General features: G+C 37.6%; 1 protein-coding gene, 3 long non-coding RNA genes and 1 pseudogene across 8 annotated transcripts; 3 read left to right on the plus strand and 2 right to left on the minus strand.

Annotated features, from left to right (window-relative positions):
- Positions 1-2646: 2646 nt before the first annotated feature.
- On the plus strand, positions 2647-7757 carry LOC145032979 (uncharacterized). 2 transcript variants are annotated; one of them, XR_013677249.1, is made up of 6 exons: positions 2649-3060; positions 3792-3843; positions 4011-4122; positions 4222-4313; positions 4447-4830; positions 4949-7757. It is a non-coding gene; the product is annotated as an uncharacterized LOC145032979 (long non-coding RNA). The 2 variants fall into 2 exon arrangements; XR_013677248.1 differs by having other exon boundaries at positions 2647-3060; positions 4222-4830.
- Positions 4306-7606, minus strand: LOC145032978 (uncharacterized). Of its 2 annotated transcripts, none has more exons than XM_078981955.1 (2): positions 4882-7606; positions 4306-4799 (listed from the first exon to the last, which is right to left on the minus strand). In XM_078981955.1, exons 1-2 carry the CDS (start codon positions 7604-7606, stop codon positions 4432-4434), a joined length of 3093 nt encoding a protein of 1030 aa, XP_078838081.1. In that variant the 3' UTR covers positions 4306-4431. The 2 variants fall into 2 exon arrangements, with proteins under 2 accessions (XP_078838081.1, XP_078838082.1); XM_078981956.1 differs by having other exon boundaries at positions 4696-4799; positions 4871-7606.
- Positions 7758-8848: 1091 nt separating the features above from the next.
- Positions 8849-12898, plus strand: LOC145032980 (uncharacterized). 2 transcript variants are annotated; one of them, XR_013677251.1, is made up of 4 exons: positions 8849-10828; positions 11128-11209; positions 11977-12043; positions 12313-12898. It is a non-coding gene; the product is annotated as an uncharacterized LOC145032980 (long non-coding RNA). The 2 variants fall into 2 exon arrangements; XR_013677250.1 differs by having other exon boundaries at positions 8849-11209.
- Positions 12899-21263: 8365 nt separating this feature from the next.
- On the plus strand, positions 21264-22600 carry LOC145032982 (uncharacterized). Of its 2 annotated transcripts, XR_013677253.1 has the most exons (4): positions 21264-21479; positions 21570-21669; positions 21803-22186; positions 22305-22600. It is a non-coding gene; the product is annotated as an uncharacterized LOC145032982 (long non-coding RNA). The 2 variants fall into 2 exon arrangements; XR_013677252.1 differs by having other exon boundaries at positions 21264-21669.
- On the minus strand, positions 21719-25252 carry LOC145032981 (receptor kinase-like protein Xa21; annotated as a pseudogene).
- Positions 25253-26196: the final 944 nt, after the last annotated feature.

Below are 26196 nucleotides of genomic sequence, written 5' to 3' on the forward strand. Positions count from 1 at the left end.
GAAATTGAAGATTATGTGATGGATTGCATTGAAGCCTCCTCAATCAGTCTGCTGCTATCTTAAACCTGCTGAAGTGATCTAGAAGATTTGTTCTCTTTGATGTTCTCTCTAAAGATTCTCAAGCTGAAAGCGTTATCTTTCAAGAATCAGTACAAGAAGCCTCCTCACCCAGTGTGCGTTCAATGTCAAATCTTGAAGAAAAGCTCAAGTGCTCAAGATGAAGTCATTCATTGAAGATTCATATGTTCATCCTGATGTTGTGAAGAAATCGAAGGTTAAAGCTGAAGCTAAACTCCCATTGAAGATTGACAAGAAGAGCCAACTACATTTTAGGGGGAGCTTGTTAGGTCATTTAAGAAAAAGAAAGCTATAAACCAAGGGGGAGATTGTTGGGTCAAAATATGGTTTATACTTTGCTTTTCAGGGCAATTATATTTTCTGTAATATTTTATGAGTTTACGGTCAGGTTTACGGCCAGGGAGGTGTTTACGGCCGTAAACAGGTTTACGGTTGTAAATCCTGTTTACGGCCCGACCGTAAACCCATTTACGGCCCATGTTCACCAAGCCCATATTCCCTAGTATATATATAGGTGTTAGGGTTGAGGAGTAGAGATTGATGAACGTGAGAATAAAGAAACTAGAGAGCATTTTGTGTGTGTGAATCTTTTGTATCCAGATTTTCATTCTAATCAATTCATACATAGATTCATCATATTCTTCTTCTCATTCTCTTCTATTTGATCTGACTTCATCCGTTTGATTGGGATTCCGCACCATCAAACGGATCTGATTGATACACAGGCAAATTAGGGACTTACCAGATGGATTTCCTGGTTGATCAAACTGAAAATTATTATCAAGATTTACAAGGTTAGTCCCTCAAAAATTTCAAAACTTTGTTCTCAAATCTATTTGATGCATTATGTGTGCATCTTAGCTCATTAAGTTGTTGTAGGTTAGTCTTCTCAGCACATTACATGCTCATATAGACTTTCCTTTTACCCTGATTTTATGAATGAAACAATTGAATAATCTCCAAACTACTTAGTCATATAGTAAAATAAAACTGGTTATTTTTGTAACTGTTCTTGAATGAAGGCTAAAAGCCTAAAACTATGATGAGTTGATTTAGTTAATCAAATACATAAACAAAATGATATACATGTATCACTCCAAGTCGCTCCCATAGCCAACGTCTAAGTGCACAAAATCTATGACCAAAACTAAAAATATATCTTAAAAAAATGCCAGCTCCATCCATAGTTAGAGTCGCCATCTTAGAACTATTGTCAAGAGCATATGCCACAGTACTGAGTTTCAAACTTGATGACATTGCATCGTTTTTCACTATATTTAGGAACTTGCAATTCTTTTTTCTAAGCAGAATCTAATCATGGGAAGAGAGTGGTACATACTCATTGAGGAGTTTCATCAAACACGTAGAATGCGATATATAACTAGGATTTTCACACAAGAAGAATACTTTCTTTGACTGTACATCGTTAACTTTGGAGAGGAAACTCAAAGTGGTTTAAAGACGGCATTGTTGCGGCTTGATGCACCTCACGTAGTCCGTACTTAAATCGAACAAAGGAGTATTCAAGGGTAATCACACTCTGTTATTTATCACCACCAATTTTTATAGCATGAATTTCTACTATTTTCGTTTTTTATTACAATATTATAATATTTGTGCATTTAAGCAAAGGTTGGCAGTAAGTGAGTTTGGGTTGGGTTTGTATTGTTGAGTTTAGGAACTTACCTCCATAAAAGTATCAAGAATGAACATCCTCTGAAATTAGGAGCTTACATCAACTTGGACTACTAACTCCTTCACGGATAAACATCTAGCATGTTGGAATGACGCCTCCAAATTGGTTTCTTGAGATGTCAAATCTTCAACACCCTGTTCCCGAGTTCAACGGAAAGGAAATGGGTGGAAATTAGAAGAAAAAAAAATGATGTTCCTGAGTTTCATTAAAGGAAATAAGTGGAAGAAGTGGAGGGGAAATGGAAGAATCATTTTCCTTCCTATCTTTCCTTCCGATTTGGGAGAAAAGAAGAAAATTATTAATTTTTCTTTCGCTTCTTTCCAACTCGGGAACACAAAAGAAAATTTTGTTCTCCTTTCCTTTCTTTTCTCTCGTTAAATTGAACTCGGGAAAAATTAAGAAAATTATTAATTTTTATTCTTTTCTCTCATTACTTTCTTTTCTTTTCTTTTGATAAACTCAGAAACGGGGTGCAAGAGAAATAGGAACTAGGAAGGGTTTTTGATACAAATTTAAACCTCATGTTGTTAAAAGAAATATAAATAAATACAGTTTTATCGTAAGTCCGTTTTTATATTTATTATTGTCTGAAATTTATAAATGGTTTTTTTATTTTTATTTTTATTTATTTATTTATTTTAATTTTATAAGTGATGACAGATTTTCAAATTAACATCTAATAAAATTTATTTATTACATATTGTAGAAGCTTTACAATATTTAATTTAAGCCTAATTTTTTCTTTTTCTTTTTTTTAACATACAGCCCAGTAGCCCACACATTAGTGATCCATAATCAATTGTCTTTTTCGTCAGACAGACAGATCGACACAACAGCCCCACCCATTTTTTCAGCCATGTTTTAATTTTTTTTTTTTATTTCCGTTATCGCTCTTATTTATCAAGGATTCTGTCCTTCCTCTTCCACCTTAACAACCAAATGAGTATCATCATTTGTTCAAATCAATGCTTACAAAGAAAATTCTAACTATTTATATGAACCAAAATCTGATTTATCACTTGATGAGGTTTTCACAGTGGTGGTCGAATGGCAACGCGATGCACTCTATGTTACTGCGGTTCGATTTCTAGCAGGGGCACCAAGTTCTACTTGTGGTGTTGGAATTTAATCGAGCCGTATTGTGATCAATTTCTCCGCTTATATGATGTCCCCCAAGCCGAAGGGGAAAAGGCATATATTCATCTAGCGTTCAGACGTGGTTAATACTCGGCCTGAGGTTGATGCAAATGGGCTTTCTGAAGGAAACGCATCTATTTACCAATAAGGTATGTTATATTTCTTTTAGTACCGATGTAGTTTTGTGCTTTGAAAACGTACAAGGACATAAAAAGCATACGTAATTGGTAATAATTTGGTAGTCCAATCCAATTTCTGTCAAGGAAATTCCTCGTTTATGGAAATTTGTAATGTTTACGTCTTTGATTTTGAAGTTGCTATGTTTAGTATAACCGATTCTGGAATGCTTAGATTAGATTGTCAACAGTATCATTTTGTTGGATTACTCATCGTCGTAGAAACTTTAATTAGCAAGAACCTGAGGATTTTCCATAATTAGATATCATATTTTGACTTTCTGCAGTCAAAATTTGAAACCTCCAACCTTTGAATTTGATATGTAGGTATTTTAATTCCTATTAGAATCAATGAAGACAGTAGCTTGTAGTATTTTAAGGACACCATGTTAGCCATTTTTGTTTTAGCTACTACATTACCATTATTCATGTCATTTTGTATCATGCCATTTTTGTTGTTAACTTCAACTTTTGGTCTGGATTCTTGTAATCATGGTCTATTCTTTGTTAAGAGTACCAGCATTTTTTTTGTCAGTGATTTTTTGTTCTAAAGAAACATAGAGCTTGTGGTGGTTATGATCTCCAAACCATAATTAAACTGTATTCTACATGAATAGAAACTTGCTCACTCTTAAGAAGAAAGTTAAACATTACTTCAATAATTTGAGGAAAATGATCAAATATTGTTTTGTGCTTTTATTCAGTTGAACGCCAGAGTTCTGCAATCAGGAAAATTGGTGATGTCCTGATTGAAAGGTTACTTACTGTTTTGCCCTTGCTGAAATCTAATATAAGCAACGAAGACTCTATTACTTTAATATTCTGAAGGAAATCTTCCACACCTAACAGTGTCAAAACCAAGAAAGATGGACCAATTGAAGTTAAATTGAAAGATAAAGTTGATAATTTGTCCATGAACACAGGTGATGGAGGAAACATGATCCCTTCATTTTTACAACATATGCCCATGGCTTATCCTGACTGCTCTACTGCAATGCCATCTGTTTGTGGCTTTTGAGTTTCCAAGTAAAAATCGTAAGCTGTTATGCAATAAGGGTTTCAGTTTTCATTTTGCATTATGATTTATTTACACACAGTTGGATCGATCCCTGCTTTTATATAACTTGGTTGCAGGAAAAACAAGCTTCATTGGCACTGATAATCTTCAAATCAAGGATTTTGTAGGTTATGCATTCTTATCCTCAAAAGGCCACCATATTCTCAAAGTAATACCTTCATTCCATTTATTTCACAACTTATTTCAACAAAATACAAGATTCATCAGATACTCAAATACATCCATATTTAACAATTAACACCCAAAATATCGACCAACAAGACACCTCAACTATTTTGAAGTGTATCCAGAATATGCTGCAACTCATGGACAACATTTACGATATTCATCCGTTGCGCTGGGGAATCCACAGAGCATGATACTCCAAGTTTGACAGTTGAAGCCATGCATTCCTCTATTTTCTTTACATCTGCTGCTATTGTAGGAATTGCATCCTCTTGAAGAAAATTCAGAAGATCATCATCAAGAACATCAGTTACATGATCTGGCAAGGCCATGTATGCAAATCTATGAAGGGTAAGGCCTTCAATAAAGATGTTGTCTGTTGGCCTCTTCCCTGTCATCACCTCCAACAATAATATTCCGAAACTGTAGACATCTCCACTACTTGTCATCTTGCTCCCAACACCATACTCTGCAACTTATAAGCAATTATTTTAAAAAAGGTAACACTATAAATAAGTACAGGAATCTGGGAATACATACATGAACTTTACCTGGAGGTGCATATCCAATTGTTCCTCTAATGCTACTTGTACTGTTTTTGTTTGAATTTGCTCCAAGAAATCGAGCTAAGCCAAAGTCTCCAACATGGGCCACCATATCATCATCCAACAGAATGTTGCTAGGCTTCAGGTCACAGTGAATGATGGCTGGTAGACAGTGATTGTGAAGATAATCAAGGGCAGATGCAACATCGATGAGAATATTTATTCTTTGAAGAAGGTTCAGTTTAGTTTTAGTTACATTTGAATGCAACCAGTCATGTAAACTCCCATTGGGCATGAACTCATATACCAAAGCTTTGAAATCATTGCCTTGAAAGTCAAGACTTGAACATGAAGTTATTATCTTCAACAGATTCCGGTGTCGAATACTCCGCCACACTTCACACTCCGCTGTAAAGCTTCTGTGAGCACCTCGGTTTTGAAGATGTATAACTTTGACAACAACACATCTATCATCATGATCATCAAGGATTCCTTTGTAAACAGAGCTGAACCCACCTTCGCCAATCAAATTGGCTTGGGAGAAGCCGTTGGTAGCCTTTAGAAGTTGAGCATATGATACTTTCATGAACTGTTCGTTCCTTGACAATTGAGATGGTTGACTCTTCCTTTTCTTACACCAAACATATACAAAACATAATATAGTGAAAAGTGTGGATGTGACCAGAATGAGTATGACGAACAAAGGAAACCTTTTTTTATGTTTATCACGAGTCTCATTGCATTTGGGCAGCCCAAGTTCAGGCAAGCCACCACAAAGCCTGGTATTCCCCAAAACAGAGAATGCACTTGCATTGGCAAACACTCCTAGCACCGGTACTTCACCCTCCAAATCATTAAAGGATAGGTTTACATATTCTAGTAAGACCAGCCGTTCCAAGAATCCAGGAATTTGGCCTGATAAATTATTCTGAGAGAGATCCAATGTTATAACTCCTCTCATGAAACTTAATGACTGTGGAACCATTCCTTGAAATAAGTTGGCTCTGAGGGATAGAAATGAAAGGCTAGTGCAACCAGCAAGGCTACTAGGAATGTTACCTGATAAGTTATTCTGTGATAAATCCAAAGAAGTCAACATCTTGAGTTCGCCAACCTCCGCGGGAAGTGACCCAAACAAGTTGTTTTGAGAAAGATTTAACATAATGGTCAGAGATGAAAGTTGAACAAGTTGTTTAGGTATTCTCCCGCTGAGTTGATTGTCAGCAAGGCGCAACTCCAATAGATTATGGCAATTTCCCATACTTGATGGAATATATTCCAATCTGTTGGATTGTAACCAAAGTTTAGTTAACAATGATAAGTTCCCGATGTCATCTGGAATTGGCCCTGAAAATTGGTTGTTAGATAGATAAGCAACTTGCAGGTTTTGAAGCTTACCAATGGTGGAGGGGATTTTTCCTGTGAATCGGTTATCTCGTAAAGATAAAAGGGTCAAGCCAACTAGATTACCTATAGCGGAAGGAAGGTTTCCATAGAAATGATTTTCTCCTAAAAGTAGGAGAGAGAGTTGATCGGAAAGATTACCAATTGATGTGGGCAACACTCCTTGAAACTGGCAATCATTAAGATACAACAACGTTAATCTGCTGCAGTTTTTCAAAGAATCAAAAAACTTCATATCATCAGCTTCTCCGAATCCAAAGGTGTTTTTACCTAAGAGTAAATAATTGATATATTTTAGTTTTGCAAAATCGATTGTCAACTTCCCACTAAAACTGTTGAAGTTCACTTCAAGAATTCGAAATTTGGAACAGTTAGATAGCGAGGGTGGAAGAGGTCCGGTCAGTTGGTTTTGCCGTAATTGAAGGCGCTCAAGATTCGGAAGCATTTCACCTACGGCTGGAGGAAGACTACCGGTAAGCTGATTCTCAGCCAAGGTAAAATTAGTGAGGAGTGAGAGGTTAAAAATGGAATGAGGGATGGTTCCAGATAAGTTACAGCCACCAAGGTAAAAACTTGTTAAGCTTCTCCAACGGCCTAAGGTGTCTGGAATGCTACCACCCAACGGATTGCCAGAAGCAGTGAACTCTTCCATTGATGTTATATTCCCCAAGTCAGGCGGGATTCCACCTGTTAAATTATTAGCATCGATTTGAATATGAGCAAGTTTTGTCAGGAAACTCATCTCTTTGGGTATGCTTCCAACTAGCTTGTTTTGATAAAGGCCAAGCCTTTCAATGTTAGAACAACGAGACAAGTTGGTTGGAATGGCCCCGCTGAATTTGTTAGATCCAAGATAGAGGAAACGTAGCCTGGAAAGACGACCCAGTTCATGGGGGATCCTTCCTTGAAAGCTGTTGTTTGAGAGAGAAAAGTGACCAAGGAAGCTGAGGTTCCCTACATGAGGAGACAATGAGCCTTCTAGGCCTTGTGATACCAGTACTAGAGCAGTGACTCTTTTATTCTGCTTCCCACATGAAACACCACTCCAATCGCAGAAATGAAAGGAAGTGTTCCATGAGCTTAGAGCATCATATGGATCATGGGTGATCATCGACTTCAACTGCAACAACGCCTGATAATCGGTCTCATTACCGCCAACAAAAGCAGAAATGGTGGTGGTTATCAGACAAATAACAAGAGTAGAAGAAACAAGGAAAGCAATACGAGAATTCATTTTTGGAAGTACAAAGATAACTGATGATGCCTTAAAATTTATACTCAGTTTGTTAATGTTAACGTACGTGACAGGCAAACGCTGAGAAGCCATCCACAAGTTTCTTATCACCTTGACCAAGACAAACTGAGTAAACTTGCTTATAGCAATAATTCGTTTGTTTTTCTATTGCTTGGAAGATGAGAAACACTCTGAGAGCTATTATATAACAAACCAATCAATAAAAATATAACTAATGAAATTATTATCAACTTGTAAAAATTATTATGGATTATTGTTGCGTCGACAGCGACTACGTACAAAAGCTTCAAACCCAAAAACAAAAGATATGAAATAATTTTTACGCCCAATTACAAAACGCTTTAAAAAAAAAAAAAAAAAAAGTAATTCTCCTACCAAAATGCAACTAAATTTTGGTATAATACAAGTTATCATTTTATCTGGCCGAATAAGATCAAATCAAACAAATCACATTTCATTTTAAATGTTTTAGATACAAAAGTTTTACTTCGTCATATTTTTTAATTATCACATATAACTGTTAATATATTTAAACATAAAAGGTAAAATTGAACTTATACAAAACATATCATCGAGATCTTTAAAATAAATAAATAACTGAATATGATGTTTAAGTGTCATAAAATACTTACAAGGCAAATATTTAAATAAAAGGTACAAAAAGAAAATTTTAATTAAACAAAAAAATCACAACAAGATGATAATATAGAATACTAGGTTACAACCCATAGGAACCACGGGTAATCAATTTCAGTTTTAGAGAAGATCACTTGTTGATTTATCATTGATTACATTGACTCAAAAAAATCTCAAATAATTGCGGATTTAAGATATGCAAATTTCTAGAAATAATTCATGATATAAGGGATTGAGTATTATTATGGAATTGAAATTAAATACATAATAATGATTGCTTATTTGTAGGGATTGATTCAAACATAACATATTATAACATATTTAAAGATTACAATTGATGGAAATTAATATGGATACCAAATTTAAATTAAATGAGGGTAAAATAGTCAATTAACTTTGTAAAATATTAGAGTTGGAAGTGTCAAAGAGAGACTCTTTTATTAGAGAGTAGATTACAACTATGTTTGTTGTAGCTACAACTATATGTCTTACATATTATTAATTTATATTGTATATAATCTTATAAGTAAATTTTGATAATTAAATAAATTTGTCTTTAATTTTATAAATTAAATTCTCCAAATAATCTTTTTGTAAGTATAAATTAATTATATTCGATGCATATATTGAACTAATAAACCAAAATTTGATGTAAATATATTTTTAGAATATGCTTTTATAAATAAATTTTGGTACGAAACACATATTTTGGTGTTTCTACTAATTATTTTTCATTGCTAATGTTGTGAAATTGTAGTTGCTAATATGATGTCAATGTTTTTGTTCCGTAACCATTAGGGATGGGATTTAAAACCGGAAAAACGGACCGAAACCGGAATCGGACTGGAAATTTAACCGTTAAAACCAGAATATATAGAACCGGTTACAGTTTTGGGTTTAAAGAATGAGAGTTTAGGTCCATCGGGTCCGGATAAACTGGGTTTAAGAACCGCAACCACTTTTAGGGGTCAAAACTGGTTTCTATGAAAAGTTTAAAACATGCATATCTCATTCATTTGAAGTCGGATTGACATGTGGTTTTTTCCAATGTATAATTTAGAGTTTTTAAATGATTTTAGACAATAAATTTACCATTTTTAGTGTAACATCCCGAATTTCAGGAGTACGATTTAAGAGTTTAAAGTGTAATTTCGAAGAAGGGACTCGGCGAGTAGGTACGCTTACTTGCCGAGTCGGAGCGGGTTTGGGTCGCGATTTAAGTGACCAACTCGCCGAGTCGGAAGCTGGACTCGACGAGTTGGTGCTGGGATGAGAAAAACCCTAATCTTAGGGTTTGCACCCTATTTAAAGGACTTAATGTCCTCCCCTCAGCTCCCTTCGCCCCCTTTGAGATCCAGTAAACCCTAACTCATGTGTATAAGACCATTGGAGGGAGATTGAAGCTTTGAGAGGTGTTCTAGTGGAAGAAACTTGAAGATCAAAAGGGTTTGCATCAAGGAAGTAGTGTACATCCAGAATCTACTGCAGTTTTGGGCACATCTTGGAGGTAATGAGCTGTTACCTTTCCTTTGTTGCTCTTAGATTTATTCTTGAATGAGATTTAGGGCCATTTTGGTATGATTGGGATCCACTTCGGCTTTGTAGTCCAGAACTGAGGTTGCTACTTCAGATCTAGACTTGTATTGGTCCAGAAAGTCATAAAGCATCAGTTATTGAATTGTAGGTGAAGCCCTTTTGTCCCAAACCCAAGCCCTAGTGTGTTTTGGGCCTATATCTCTTTGGTTTCACGTAAAGTTTACAACTTTATGTGAGGGATAGATTGTAGGAGGGTGGATCTACGGATTGGAGCCTCAGCATGGCTCGAAAAGCCTCTGAATGGATTGAGAACCGGAGAGACTCGACGAGTCACATGGGTGTACTCGACAAGTTATATGAACACGTACATGGACTCGACGAGTTGGAAGACCAACTCGGCGAGTCTGTTGAAGATTGCCTTGGACTCGGCGAGTGTGTTCTTGGACTCAATGAGTCTGGTCGTGAAGCCCTAACCTCTTTTGGTCAAAGCTTTGGATCGGTGAGTCGAGGGACGACTCGACGAGTTAAGTCGTGTTGTGGGAGTTTAATGCAGTGCTTCGGGATTGTGCTCTCATGATTCGGTTCGGCAGTTGCAAGGTGAGTTATCCTCACTATATCAATAGGGTCTAAGGCACCAAGGTTGGACCTTTTAGTAGTTATCATGGTTACAGTATGCTACATGTGGTTATGATATGTTAAATCGGTATCCGGATAGACAGTATGTTAACATGCTCTTATGATCCGTTAGGATTGGTATATTAGTGACCTGGTTAGGTCGTGTTTTAGTTATGAGAGATTACTATGATCGAGGATCCGTGAGATAGTTATGTCTGATATCTGTACGTGTACTGTTTGATGTGCTTAGTGATCTGTTTAGATCGGCATCCTGGTAATTAGGACAATATTACGTTAGTGACCTGGTTTAGGTCGGTATCTTGGTATATAGGATGATGCTATGTTAGTGGTCGGTTTGGTCGGTACCCTGGTTAGGATGTTAATATGCTATATGATCTGTTAGACTGTTTGTCTGGTTAAGGATTTGTTATATGATTAATTGTTTTATGTGCACATGGTTGTTTGACGGGGGTTGGGTTGCGGCGTGTAACATCCGGATTTTACCAGGTATAATGAAAGTTTAATTATGTTATTTTGTAAGAGGGACTCGGCGAGTCGGGGCTCAGACTCGCCGAGTAGAGACGCGGGATTGAGCGAAGGTGCGCGCTTGGACTCGGAGAGTCCAAGGTATGGACTCGGCGAGTCTGCGCTGTGTATTGAAACCCTAAATCTCCGGGTTTGTGGCCTATTTAAAGGGCCTTATGGCCGTCATTTGCGCTCATCCAACCCCCAGAGTGTGTCCCTAGAGTTCTTGAGCGTTTGGTGAAGGATTGAGAGCAAATCTTGACCTTGTGAGTGTTGTTTAGCAAGAAGAAGGAGGCTCTAGGCAAGAGGAAGCAAAGGAGGTTGCCATTTCGTGGATTTGGAGCTTGGATCATCACTCTAGAGGTACTATTTTCGGACCATTTCCTGTTTGGTGAAACTTGATGCAAGTTAGGGCTTAATATGATCATTTATGGGGTGATTTGGTGCCCTTTTGTCCCCTCTTTGAGTTGAGACCATGGATCTGGATCCATAGAGGTCCAGAGGGCCTCACTCATCAAGCTTTATGGGTGAAAATGGAGTCCTTGGCCTTGTGTTGAAGTAATAGAGTCAAAATCATCATTTGTGATCATGTAGAGGTTATTTATGCATCAAGATTGTGACTTTACGTGCTAAATAAGCATGGGGGGACTGGATCTATGGATTAGTGGACTGGATCTGGCCTTTAGAGCAAGATTGAGTCAGTGCATGGCACGGACTCGCTGAGTCCGAAGAACAGACTCGGCGAGTAGCATGAATGTTGCGTGACCACTCAGCGAGTGGTCTCGCCGAGTTGGGAAAGGTGAACTCAGTGGGTCAAGGGAGAGTCAGGATGGACAGGTGGACCGAGTCAAACTGGACTCGCCGAGTTGTTCTTGAGACTCGGCGAGTTGAGTCGTGGTGGCCCCACAACTCGTGCCAGGTGGAGCTCATCGAGTTGGGGGAAATACTCGACGTGTCAAGGGAGGATTCCAGGGAAATTGGTGCATGCGCACGGACTCGCCGAGTCGCCATAGTGCACTCGCCGAGTCCGGTCAGAGTTGACCGTTGACCAGCGTTGACCAAGAGTGATTTGTTATAGTGTGATCAACCCTAGTTGGGAGAGTGTTAATTAGAGATGTATTGTGCTATAGGGGGACTACAGCTCGGCGGATCGAGTGTTTAGTGATTTCAGGGTTACGAGTTACCGAGACACACGAGGTGAGTCTCCTCACTATACTTTACCTTGAGTAGGTAACCAGAGTTATGTGTTAGAGTATTTGTATGCTATGTATGTTATGTGTTGTACTGCATGACTTATATGTGATTTATGTGGTGCATGTTTATCAGAGCTAGAACCTGAGGGTTCACAGAGTTTGGGTGCACGGACCCACAGAGTTATAGCCTCGAGTGGCTAATATGTGTTTTATGTGGTATTTTGGGGAACTCACTAAGCTTTGTGCTTACAGTGTTGATGTTATTTGTTTCAGGTGTTAGTGACGACCGCGGGAAGGCGCCGGCTTGATCCGTACACACACGTTTGAAGTTTTACATGTTGATCTTGGGATTTTGTACTGTTTATTTGAACAAGTAAAATGGGTGTTTTTATGAATATTAGTGGAATTATGTTTTATATAAAAATCGAAAATTTTGTTTGAAAAATCAGTGTTACACGGCGGGTCCTGCTTTGTGTTGTAGGTCAACATACCCAGGGCGGACCGGATATTCCGAAGGCTCAGCGAGCGGTCCGAATAGGCTAAAGGCCCCAAGAGGGCGGACCAGACGTGCCGAGGCTCGTAGAGTGGACAAGGCCGACTAAAGGCCTGGTGTGGGTGGACCAGTCATACTGTAGACTCGATGTACATGGCTAGACTCGGAAGGTGGACCAGGTGGACTGAAGGCCCGGTGCGGGCGGACCAGTCACACAATAGACCCAGTGTTTTGTTTCAGGTACTTCAGGAGATCGTGGCAAGGCGAAGGCGTGATCGTACTGCTCCTCATGTTTTATGATTTATGTGATATGGTTATGGGGGATACTCTGATGTTTAAACTATTTTGAAAACAAGATGTATGAACTTAATGGTTTTTGAATGAATTAAAATGTTTTAATTTGGCTAAAATTTTATGGCCGTTACATTTAGTTTTATATTCATTGACTTAGAGTCACCCAAAGTCGAGAAGTTTTTAGCTTTTCAGCTTTTTTATATTTTGTGAAAATATTAAGACATTCATATCTAATTCATTTGAAGTCACATTGAAATGCGTTTTTTTCCAACTTGTAGTTTAGAGTTTGTATATGAGTTTAGACTATAATTTTGTCATTTTTTTGTTTAATATTCAATGAGTTACAGTCCACCAAAGTCGGGATATCAAAGCTTAAAATTTTCAACATTTCAGCTATTTGTTTTTGTACTTTGTATTTTGTGAAAATGTTATATATATATATATATATATATATATATATATATATATATATATATATATATATATATATATATCATTCGTTTAAAATCCGATTGACATGCGTTTTTTTTCCAGAGTGCAGTTTAGAGTTTGTATATGATTTTAGACTATAATTTTGTCAATTTTGGGTTCGGATTCAGTGAACAGTCCCCCGAAATCGGGATATCAATATGAAAATTTTCAAAGTTCAACCCACTAAGTAGAAAGTAATTACCAAAAAATTCCATTTTTTCCAGTGTAACACTCAGTTTTGGATTTGCTTCGTTGCTTGGGGATGCGGTCCAGTCATTAGTTTTCATGAGGCTTAGGGCTTCGGGAAAGGAAGTTTTTTACCCATTTCAGATGTGGGTGTCATGGTATGAGTGATCCAAGTATTTGACTATGTCTTCGGAAACCAAGGGTATAATTATAATTTGATATCTTAGTCTTTTTTTAGATTTTTGGTTTTGCGTGGGAGGATTTAAGGCTTGGTTGTGTTATTTGTAGTGTAGGGATTCTCGCTACCTTTTCATGGATATAAGGTTTGTTGGAAAAGGACCTAGAATGAGGAAGTTATGGTATTTTGAAGTTATTGGCAGATTTGGTCCCTAATGGAAATTATTTGCAAGGCAACCCCATGCATGCAAAGATGCGTGCGTGTGTTTGGTTCGGTATGCCTAGTGTAAGGTTAGATTAGTGATGCACATATGATCAAGATGTATGCCCAACGTAAAGTGCTGAGTCCCAAAACCCTAATTTTTAGGGCTGGCTCACTATTTAAACACCTTAAGTTCTAGATGTGAGCCTCCCTTTCATCCTCCATTGTCTTAAACCCTAATTTCGAGTTGTAGCTTTATCCTAGAGTGTTGTGAGCTTTCTTATGTGCATCCTTGGTGGGTTTTAGTGTGTATTCAAAGTGTGGAAGCTTTGTACAAGGTGTTGAATCAAGGAAAGGCTTGTGGATCTGGACTCTTTGCTACATTTTCAGCTCTTAGAAGGTAAAAAAGTTCTTATCTTGATCATTAGAAGTTGAGATCTATGATTATGTGGGTTTTTGGTCCCATTTTGACCTCATGGGTAAGATCTTGTGGTTGGACAACACTCCAGGAGCTTTGAGTTGCTACTCTTAGCATTTATGAGGTTTTAACTTTTAAAGTCCATAAAGTTGCCATCTTTATGGTTAGAAACCATTCATGCATGTTCTAGATGGATTAAGATGGGTATTATTGGGTTAAGATGGTCATTAAGTCTCTTTGAGTCATGCAAATGCATAAAGGTGCCCACTTTATGCATTAAGAGTTTTATTTTGAGTTTTCTTGAAGTTTAGACACCAAGTTATTAATTGGTTAAGTCACAAAAGGAGTTTGGAGGATCTAAGGGTACGCCCCGCGTACTAATCTGAGGCCCCCGATCTTTATCTTCGAGTACGTTGAGCGTACCTAAGGAGGTACGCCCCGCGTATGTGCATCAGTGCGCTTATGGGTTTGTTTCATGCTTGGGCTTCGAGCTTGGGTTTGGGTGTTGTATGTTGGGCTTTTGAACAGTGGAATCTTAGAGTCTTGGGCTTTTGTTTGGACATGTCTAGTTGGGCCAAGATTTTGTATTGGGCCTTGGTGATCCCAATGGTTTTGGACTTTAGAGGGCAAATGGGCTTGGACCTTTGGACCATCAGGGAATATAATTGGACCAAGAATTGTTGGGCTTTTGGGTAAGGCCCATATGGGGTTAGGCCTAATTTGGAAAATTGGGCCATTAATGGGCTTTTATGGGTCTTATAATTTTGTGCCTTATTGGTTTTGGGCTTGGGCCTTGGTTGTGAGTCTTGATGGGCTAGGGGTAAAATGGTCATTTTACCTCAAGTTTGGATTATTGATTATGGATTGGAATTCAGTTTCTAAATGGATGTTGCTTTGGTATTGCTAGCTTGGGAACTCGTTAGGGCAGTAGCTAGAATTTCTTGTAGTAAACTTCAACATTCGAGGCGAGTCTCCTCATTATTATATGGGTCGAAGGCACCAATACCAACCCATTCGGTTTGTGTATTGTAGGAAGACCTGGAGGTTAGCCCTTGTCATTATGCATGAAAGACCAGGAAGCAGCTCTTAGCACACTGTATGAAAGACTAAAATCTGAACTCTGACAATTATTAGTTAAGTAGTTGTAGAATGTATGCTAGTTGTCTTTGTGATGTTCGCATGGAGGACCCGGAGGTGGCTCCTGAAACTTGTTTGTAAGACCTAAGGTTGTGGCCCCCGACATGGTAGGGAAGACCACGAGGCGGCTCGTAGCATAATGGCAACAGTATGTGCGGCGTATAGCACCTTTATTGATTATGATATATGAATGATATGTATGACTTACGGTTATGTATAACTTGTATGGATCGTTGGACATGTATGGTATGTGGTATTTAAGGAACTCACTAAGCTTTTTCTTACAGTTTTTAATTTTGTTTCAGGTACTCCAGTTTTCAAATGAAAGAGCTTGGGACGATCGCAACGCATACACCCGTGTTTTCCGCAATATGTGATCTTTGGGATTAGACCCTGATAATTGTTATAACTGAAATGTTTTTCAGTGTCTTAAAAAAGTTACAATAGTGTTGTTGGTTATCATAAAAATGAAATTTTTACCATGGAATTTTGGGTCGTTACATCCAGGTTTCCCGGTTCTAAAACCACTTTATCCGGTTACACCCTACCCACTTTGATGTTTCCGTGTTTTCCGGTTCTAGACTCACTTTCATCCCTAGTCACCACTAAATATGCCGCCGTTAATGCCTATACAATATCTTATTCCCTCCTTATCATTTCTATCTTGCAAGTCCTACGTCCTCTCTGCTAGATTTGTTGTGGCAAATTAAAATTTCCGCGATGAGTTCCACTTGCGCAACGAAGTAAAGTGCTTTTTATTTGTGTGTAGCTTAATTTTCATTCGAGATTGTTTCTAAATTATTAGATGTGTTGTCATGCACTCCTAGAGTGTTAAAGTATTGATCGACGATGAAAGGTATGGGCACATTTATAACGACCCAAAATTTAAGACCAAAAATTTCTTTTAATAAATCATTACTTAAAGTAAAGTCATCATTCCAAAACATAATATGAGTATAAGTTTTCAAAACACATGTTCATTATCAGAGTAAACATTCCCAGGTTGTTTAATCTATAGTGTGTGCCATGCGATCACCCCGAGCTCTTCCCTCCGCTACCGGAAGTACCTGAAACCAAAACTGAAAACCGTAAGCATGAAGCTTAGTGAGTTCCCCACCCTACCACATACCACGCATAACCACATACTGCACATACTGGGCCACGCCTACTATCTTGGGCCTTGCCCCCTACTTTGGGCCTCGCCCGCTACAACGGCCCCGCCGCTCCAGGCCCCGCCTGGCTTCGAGCCCCGCTCGAATACAGATCTGTTTTACTTAGGCCTCGCCTGTCACAGGGCCTCGCCCGTCAACAAATAATAACACATAAACATTTCACAACACATAACTAACACATACAACTGGTTCTATCCTAAGGCCTCACCTATCCCGGGCCTTGCCCATGTCCTGCTACTGATGAGTCATGGGACCCCGTCCACGCTCCTAATGGTAGTGAGGTACGGGCCTAGCCCACTCTCACTCCTGTTCTAGTTCGGGCCTCACCCCTATTCTGCTACTAATGAGATATGGAACCCGATCCACACTCTGCTACTGGTGAGATACGGGACCTCGCCCACACTCACCTCCCTACCAGGCACATACATGTATCACATAGACAACAAGTATAAACTATCATATAAACAATTCCTTGGGCACCCGCCCGCTATTACTGGACCTCGTCCTGAAAATAATACTAGCATACTGTGCCTAGGTCTAACCCCCGAGTCTTCTACTCATAACTACATGGGCCGGCATTGTGGCCTTAGACCCATTCACACAAAGGGAAACTCACCTGCACTAGCTGAACTTGCTGATGATCTCACTAGTTGCTGCCCGACAACTCACGAAACTCCTGCTCCCCTTGCTCCCCGAACTACCAATATCAATGCAACACTGAGTCTAACTAACCCCCGAAAGACAACCAAGTCAACCCTGGTCCAAGGTCAAAGTCCTGGTCAAAGTCAACCTTCCAGGTCAACCCTACTCGCTGAGTCACCCTACTGACTCGCCGAGTTCAAAATGATAAGATTCCTTCCATTCGCGACTCGACTCGTTGAGTCAGTCCATGACTCGCCGAGTCTACCGATTTCTGAGTCCAGGCCTATCCAACTCACTGAGTCTCCACCCGACTCACTGATTCGAGTCACAACTCGAAGGGTTTGGGGTTTCGCGACCTGACTCGCCAAGTCCAAGAACAGACTCGCCGAGTACAAGGCAATCTTCATACGACTCGACGAGTTGTTCATCCCACTCGTCGAGTTTCTCCACAACTTCATGCTACTCGCCGAGTCCACCCATAGGACTCGCTGAGTCCCTTCAGTTCTCCTTACATGCAAAGGACTTTTGAGTCATGCATGGACTCCAAGCTTTAGATCTACCCTTCCCAAGCCTATTCCACACGTAAAGTTGCAAACTTTACGTGTAGAGAATGAGATCTAGGCAAAATATGCCATAAACTAGGGTTTAAGGCCAAGGGGTTTCAAAATCGACTCAATGTCTGATACTTTATGCTTCTCCAGACCATAACACACTTGGATCTGAAGTAGCAACTCCAGATCCGGCTTCTAACCCATAAGGGTGGCTAATCATGGCTTAAAAGCCCCAAAACTCACAACCAAAATAGATCTAAGGGAAGGAAATGACTTAATACCTTCAATACTTCAGAAAGGTTCCACAAACTCCAGATCTGAAGCAAATCCTTGAAGCTTCACTGTTTCCCCTCCTTCTTCTTCCTTCAAATCACCCAAAAATGGGTTGGAAGCTTGAATGCACAACAATGGAGGCTTAGGCTTCGTTTTCTGAACAAGGGGGGCTCTAAGGAACCCTAATGGAGAGAATAAGGAGCTTAAATAGTGCCCAAAGTCCCGGATTTAGGGTTTTTCTCGCACAGACCAGACTCGCCGAGTCCACTTGGCCGACTCGCCGAGTTGGCCACTTACACCTTGACCCGAATCCCGCTCGGACTCGCCGAGTCACTCCTTGGACTCATCGAGTCGACCCTTAAAATTTGGGATTTCATTCCTTTCTTGTCTTTTAAAACTTTGGGTGTTACAACATTACTTACCACTCCTAGAATAGTTACGGATGTTGTAGACATCCTTTATGATTTTGATCTCTTATGGGTGTCTAGGATAAATCATGTGTAACACCCTATTTATTTAATAAATAAATAAACAAATTACTGAATGAATCGTAACCCTAAAATTAATAATTATATAGCAAGGTGTTGGTCTCGACGAGTTAACTATCATGGTTTTAGAAGGCGGGGGTTAAAGTGTAAAATTTGGACTTAATCTGTAAGTAATATTGAAGATAGGGGCTGCTTGGTAATAGTTAGGACTCAATGTGGAAGGAATTATGGAAGCAAGGGATAAAATGTAAATTATGGAGTTATATTGTAAAGATTTATGGAATCAGGGGTTAAAAAGGTAAATTTAGAATTTATTTTGGAAAAGATAAGGGAAGGAGGGACCAATCTTGTCAAAATTGGAAAGCGGTTATATTGGAGACGAGTTTATACCCATCACTGGCCTCCCCTCCCATAAGCATGGAACCCTAACCCTAAATATAACTATATTTGTCTTATTTATTATAAAAAAGAGACCCTAAAGTTTTAAACTTCAATGACTTAGAGATTCCGAAGATAAAAAAAATTTAATGAAGGAAGAATTGAAACACTTATGAACTCGGGTTAGACGTCTTCAAATGTTACTATTTTAAAGATATACTTAAAATGGTTAATTTGATATTAACAAGTGTTTAATTAATATCTAATTAATAAAAGGATCTATTTGACATTTATAGGTATAAATTGTCATAGAGGAAACTTAAATGGGATTGAACTTAATCATTTTAGTTTAATATGAAATAATATAAGTTGAAGGGGTGGTTTTACAAACATCAAAAGTACCAACAAGTTAATAGAAAACAAGAATACGGGTTGATTATAATAAAAACTCTAAAGATAATGGACCAGATTTTCCATTTTCGAAACTTTGTCATGCTGATTTGTAGACACATCACCTTAATATTGTACATATTGATGTTGTATCTAATCCCATGAGTTCGATCTTAAAGCTAAGTAAACTAAAAAATCATAGTACTTGTGATTTCACTCGTTTGTAGACTTGTCTAGAATCGATGATACGATAAATCATTTGATTGCAAATGTAAATGTAGTCATGAAATGTGTCTACTTAGTTAAGATTCTCCTAATAAATATTCAAGTGCATTATAAAGTTGTACATGTATGAATAATGTCCTTTCGTAGGTTATGTTTTGAAGAGAAGCAAGAATGAATCTCATAAAGTCATTAATATCACTAGGAGATGATGTGGGATTTGTTGTAAATGAGTAAAAGGAAAATGAATTAGGAAGGTAACCAACTGTTGCATTTGTTCTCATTTGGTCCCTTTCATTTTTTTTTGTACTCAATATACCATCAAACTTGTTGTTTGTGTTCACCATAACCCTTTGACCGGTTATCACAGGTCAAAAGCCGGTCAAAAGGGCTATGGTAAACACCAACAACAAGTTCGATGGTATATTGAATAAAAAAAAAAAGACCAAATAAGTACAAACGCAAAAGTTAATTACCCATTCTTTTTCTAAGCAAAATCTAATCGTGGGAAAGAGACTGGTACATATTAATTGAGGACTTTTATCAAACGGGGTAGCATGCGATATACAAGTTAGGGTTTTCGCACAAGAACAATACTTTCTTTGACAATACGTTGAATGGTAACGTGATGCACTCTATGTTACTGTGGTTTAATTTCTTGCAGGGTCACCGAGTTCTAATTGCGGTGTTGGAATTTTATTGTGAGTAATTTCTCCGCTTATATGATGCCCCCAAGTTTGATTTCCGTGCATACGTGGTTAATACTTGACCTCAGTTTGATGCAAATAGGCTTCCGGAAGGAAACACATCTATTTACCAATAAGGTATCTGATTTTATTATAAATTTTTTTAGTACCAATGTAGTTTTGTGCTTTGAAAACGTAGAAGGAGATAAAAGCGTACTTAATTGGTAATAATTTTGCGGTCCAATTCAATTCTGTCAAGGAACTTCCGTGTTTATGGGAATTTGTAATGTTTAGGTCTTTGATTTTGAAGATGCTTTGTTTAGTATAACCGAATCTGGATTGCTTAGATTAGATTGTCAACAGTGCCATTTTGTTGGATTACTCATTGTTGGATCTCATAGACACGCTAATTAGCATGAACTTGAGGCTTTTCCATTAGATATCATATTTTGACTTTCTACAGCCAAAATTTGAAATCTCTAACCTTTGAACTTGATATGTAGTTATTTTAATTCCTTGACAGTAGCTTGTAGTATTTTAAGGACACCATGTTAACCATTTTTTTGTTTTAACTACTACTACTACATTGCCATTATTCATGTCATTTTATATCATGCCATTTTTGTTGTTAACTTCAACTTTTGGTCTGGATTCTTGTAGACAGTCATGGTCTATTCCTTGTTAGGAGTACAAACATTTCTTTGCCAGTGACCTTTTGTTCTAAAGAAACATAGAGCTTCTGCTGGTTATGATCTCCAAACCCTAAACTCTATTCTACATGAATAAAACTTGCTACTTGTAGACTTGTAGTTTAAGGTCTATACAATTCATGGACCTTGGTATACCACTCTTAAGAAGAAAGTTAAATGTTACTTCAATATTTTGAAGAAAATAATCAAATATTGGTTTGTGCTCTTATTCAGTTGAATGCCAGAGTTCTGCAATCAGGACAATTAGTGATGTGGAGATTGAAAGGTTACTTACTGCTTTGCCCTTGCTAAAATCTAATATAAGAAAGGAAGACTATATTACTCCAATATGTTGAGGAAATTTTCTGTGCCTAATGGTGTCAAGAACTGAGAAAGATGGACCAATTGAAGTTAAATGGAAAGATAAAGATGATGATTTGTCCATGAACACAACTGAAGAAGGAAACATGATCACTTCCTTTTTAATAACTTATGTCCATGGATTATCTTGATTGCTCTACTGCCATGCCATATGCCATCTGTTGGTTGTTTTGACTTTTCAAGTAAAATGGTAAATTGTTATGCAATAAGGGTTTTAGTTTTCATTTTGAATTATGATTTATTTACACAGCTGGATCGATCCCTGCTTTCATTTATCTAGGAGGCAGGGAAAACAAAGCTTCATTGGCACTGATAATCTTCAAATCAAGGATTTTGTAGGTTATGCATTCTTATCCTCAAAAGGCCACCATATTCTCAAAGTAATACCTTCATTCCATTTATTTCACAACTTATTTCAACAAAATACAAGATTCATCAGATACTCAAATACATCCATATTTAACAATTAACACCCAAAATATCGACTAACAAGACACCTCAACTATTTTGAAGTGTATCCAGAATATGCTGCAACTCATGGACAACATTTACGATATTCATCCGTTGTGCTGGGGAATCCACAGAGCATGATACTCCAAGTTTGACAGTTGAAGCCATGCATTCCTCTATTTTCTTTACATCTGCTGCTATCGTAGGAATTGCATCCTCTTGAAGAAAATTCAGAAGATCATCATCAAGAACATCAGTTACATGGTCTGGCAAGGCCATGTATGCAAATCTATGAAGGGTAAGGCCTTCAATAAAGATGTTGTCTGTTGGCCTCTTCCCTGTCATCACCTCCAACAATAATATTCCGAAACTGTAGACATCTCCACTACTTGTCATCTTGCTCCCAACACCATACTCTGCAACTTATAAGCAATTATTTTAAAAAAGGTAACACTATAAATAAGTATAAGAATCTGGGAATACATACATGAACTTTACCTGTAGGTGCATATCCAATCGTTCCTCTAATGCCACTTGTACTGTTTTTGTTTGAATTTGCTCCAAGAAATCGAGCTAAGCCAAAGTCTCCAACATGGGCCACCATATCATCATCCAACAGAATGTTGCTAGGCTTCAGGTCACAGTGAAGGATGGATGGCTGGCAGTGATTGTGAAGATAATCAAGTGCAGATGCAACATCAAGGAGGATTTTTATTCTTTGAAGAAGGTTTAGCCTGGATGTACTTGAACTTGAATGCAACCAGTCATGTAAACTCCCATTGGGCATGAACTCGTATACCAAAGCTTTTAAGTGATTGCCTTGAAAGTCAACACTTGAACATGAAGTTATTATCTTCAACAGATTCCGGTGTCGAATGTTCCGCCATGCTTCACACTCCGCTATAAAGCTTCTGTGGGCACCTCGGTTTTGCTGATGAACAACTTTGACTGCAACAGTTGTATCATCAAGGACTCCTTTATAAACAGAGCCAAACCCACCCTCGCCAATCAAATTGGCTTGGGAGAAGCCGTTGGTAGCCTTTAGAAGTTGAGCATATGATACTTTCATGAACTGTTCGTTCCTTGACAATTGAGATGGTTGACTCTTCCTTTTCTTACACCAAACATATACAAAACATAATATAGTGAAAAGTGTGGATGTGACCAGAATGAGTATGACGAACAAAGGAAACCTTTTTTTATGTTTATCATGTGTCTCCCTGCATTTGGGCAACTCAAGTTCAGGCAAGCCACCACAAAACCTCCTATTTCCCAAAACAGAGAATGCACTTTCATTAGCAAACACTCCTATCACCGGTACTTCACCCTCGAAATCATTAAAGGATAGGTCTACATATTCTAATAAGGTCAACTGTTCCAAGAATTGAGGAATTTTTCCCGATAAATTATTGTGAGAAAGATCGAGCGTTGAAACTCCTCTCATGGAACTTAATGAAGATGGTACCATGCCTTGAAATAAGTTGCCTCTGAGGTTTAAGAATACGAGACTAGTGCAACCACCAAGGCTACTAGGAATGTTACCGGATAAATTATTATGAGATAAATCCAGAGAACTCAACATCTTGAGTTCGCCGACCTCTATTGGGAGCGACCCAAACAGGTTGTGATAGATCCTTGTTGAATCTATCATATACCCCAGACATTCCAACAGATTCACACGAACAAAACCACTCAATAATACAAGAAAATTAAAGATAGATTTCCATTCATTCGAGAGGAATGGTCTCTCCAAGAAGAACAAAGTTCTTTACAGATTAATTCTTAGCTACCTTCCTCATACTACTAACTACTATATATACTACTAAAGAAAAGCATAAAAGGGAATAACAGCCAATATAAATCAGGTGTTGTTCCCACTAACAAAACAGCCAATAACAGCCATAATACTAAAAGGACCAAAGTACCCCTATAGCCAAAAAGATAACAGAATAACTCTTTAGAAACTAAAAGCACTATAGGATTAGTTAGGCTTATCAGGTTATTTTGAGAAAGATTTAATGCTATGGTTAGAGCTGGAATTTGATGAAGTTGTTTAGGTATTGGGCCACTGAATTCATTGTGATCAAGGTATAACATCGATAAGTTATGACAATTTCCAAGGAGTGATGGGATATGCCATTCCAACTTGTTAGAATTCAACCAAAGTTTAGTCAGTGATGATAAGTTCCCGATGGCATCTGGAATTGGCCCTGAAAATTGGTTATCGTATAGATAAGCTTCTTGTAGATTTTGAAGCTTACCAATGGTGGAGGGGATTATTCCAGTAAATCGGTTTTCTCCCAAAACTAATTTGTTCGGCCAACTAGATTACCTATACTTGAAGGGAGGTTTCCAGAGAAATGATTTCGTCCTAAATGTAGAAAACTGAGTTGGTCAGAAAGATTACCAATTGATGTGGGCAACGCTCCTTGAAACTTGCAATCATCAAGAAGCAACACATCTAGTCTGCTGCAATTTATCAAGGTATCAATAAACTTCATATCATCAGTTTCTCCGAATCCAAAGGTGTTAACACCTAAGGATATTTGATAGATATCCTTCAATTTTGCAAAGTCGATAGTCAACTTCCCGCTAAAATAGTTGGCAGTCACTTCAAGATGTTGTAATTTGGAACAATTAGATATCCAGCGCGGAAGAGGTCCAGTAAGTTGGTTACCCCATAACTGAAGGTACACAAGATAAGGGAGCATTGTGACTAAGGGAAGAGTACCAATAAGCTGATTTTCAGGCAAGGAAAAATAAGTTAAGAGTGAGAGGTTATAGATGGATTGAGGGATGATTCCAGATAAGTTATAACCACCACAATCAATTTCTATCAAGCTTTTCCAATGGCCTAAGGTGTCTGGAATGCTCCCACCAAATGGATTGTCATTAGCGGAGAACACTTTCATTGATGTTATATTCCCCAAGAAAGGTGGGATTCCACCTGTTAAGTTGTTAATATTGAACTACCATAAAAGTTAGTTTTAAGAGGAGACCGATCCCTTTAGGTATGCTTCCAACTAGGTTGTTATTATTAAGTCTAAGATCTTTAAGGTTAGAACAATGAGACAAGTTAGCTGGAATGACTCCGCTGATTTTGTTATAGCCAAGATAGAGGAAGCGTAGCCTGGAGAGACGACCGATTTCATGAGGGATCATTCCTTGAATGTTGTTGTTCCTGAGAGAAAACACATGAAGGAAGCTGAGGTTCCCTACATAAGGAGACAACGACCCTTCTAGTCCTTGCGACTCCAATACTAGAGCAGTGACTCTTTTATTCTGCTTCCCACATGAAACACCACTCCAATCACAGAAATGAAAGGAAGCGTTCCATGAGCTTAGACCTTTGTTTGTAATCATTGACTTGAACTTCAATAAAGCCTGATAATCGGTCTCGTTACCACCATCATAAGCAGAAATAGCGGCGAAAATCAGAAATATAACAAGATGAGAAAAAAGAAGAGCAATATGAGAGTTCATTTTTGCAGCTAAACTTAGGAGGTTTTTTTTTAAAAAAAAAAAAAAAAAAAAAAAAAAAAAAAAAAAAAAAAAGGGGCAGGGTACAAGGTTAATTAAATGTAGGCCTTTAAATTTATACTCAGGTTTTGCATGTAAACATACCTTATCATCTTGAGCATGACAAATTGAGGGTCTTACTTGTCAAATAATTTATAGCAATAATTATGATGATGATATGTTTGTCAACATATTTCCAGCCATTAGTGTTTTGTTTTGTATATAAGAAATAGTCTAAGAGAGTAAAATATAACTAGAAATACTACTATGTTTATTGTATGAATTGTCGGGGACAAAGAGTAACAGCTTCAAACCAAAGATATCATGATCATCCTGCAACCTTGCCAATCAAAATAAACTAAATTTTGGTGTGATATCTTGCCAAATTACATCAAAGTAACATTATTTATATAAGTTTTTTAAGCATTGAAGTTTTACTTCATACTCTTATCATATTCATTAATGATCACATTACTGTTATATATTGAACATAAAATGTAAAAGTTCAATTACACAAAATGTATCACTAAAAATCTCATCGTGATCTTTAAAATAAATATATTACTAAATATGATTTCTAAATTTAGTTATAATTGTTCTTATGAAGGTTTTTATACTTACCTAATTTTTTAAAATATTTAATACTGTGAATACTGTAAAATTCTGAATAGAAGGCGTATGAAGTATAAACATATAAGTAAAATAAACTAAAGTATTGATTAAAATACTATTGAATTAAATAAATGTTGTCAGCCGATAACAAACTTTTGTTTTTATTATTAAAAAACCATTTTAAATGTGATAGTAGGTTTTTCCAATTACAATTGTCTTTTAAAAATAAAATAACTGCATTATTGTCTTATTTCAAATTTAATTGTACTTTTCAAACGTTTTAGATACTTTATTATTTACTCATATATTTCATTATCTCAAAACTT

The sequence above is a fragment of the Lactuca saligna genome, chromosome 2 (genome assembly GCF_052625555.1).
Source record: "Lactuca saligna cultivar CGN05327 chromosome 2, ASM5262555v1, whole genome shotgun sequence".
Classification (NCBI taxonomy): domain Eukaryota; kingdom Viridiplantae; phylum Streptophyta; class Magnoliopsida; order Asterales; family Asteraceae; genus Lactuca; species Lactuca saligna.

Coding starts and splice junctions, on each gene's coding strand:
- LOC145032978 (XM_078981955.1), bottom strand. CDS start 7,606: ATGGCTTCTCAGCGTTTGCCTGTCACGTACGTTAACATTAACAAACTG. Junction 4,800..4,881: donor AATTGGATATGCACCTCCAG/GTAAAGTTCATG, acceptor TATAAGTTGCAG/AGTATGGTGTTGGGAGCAAG.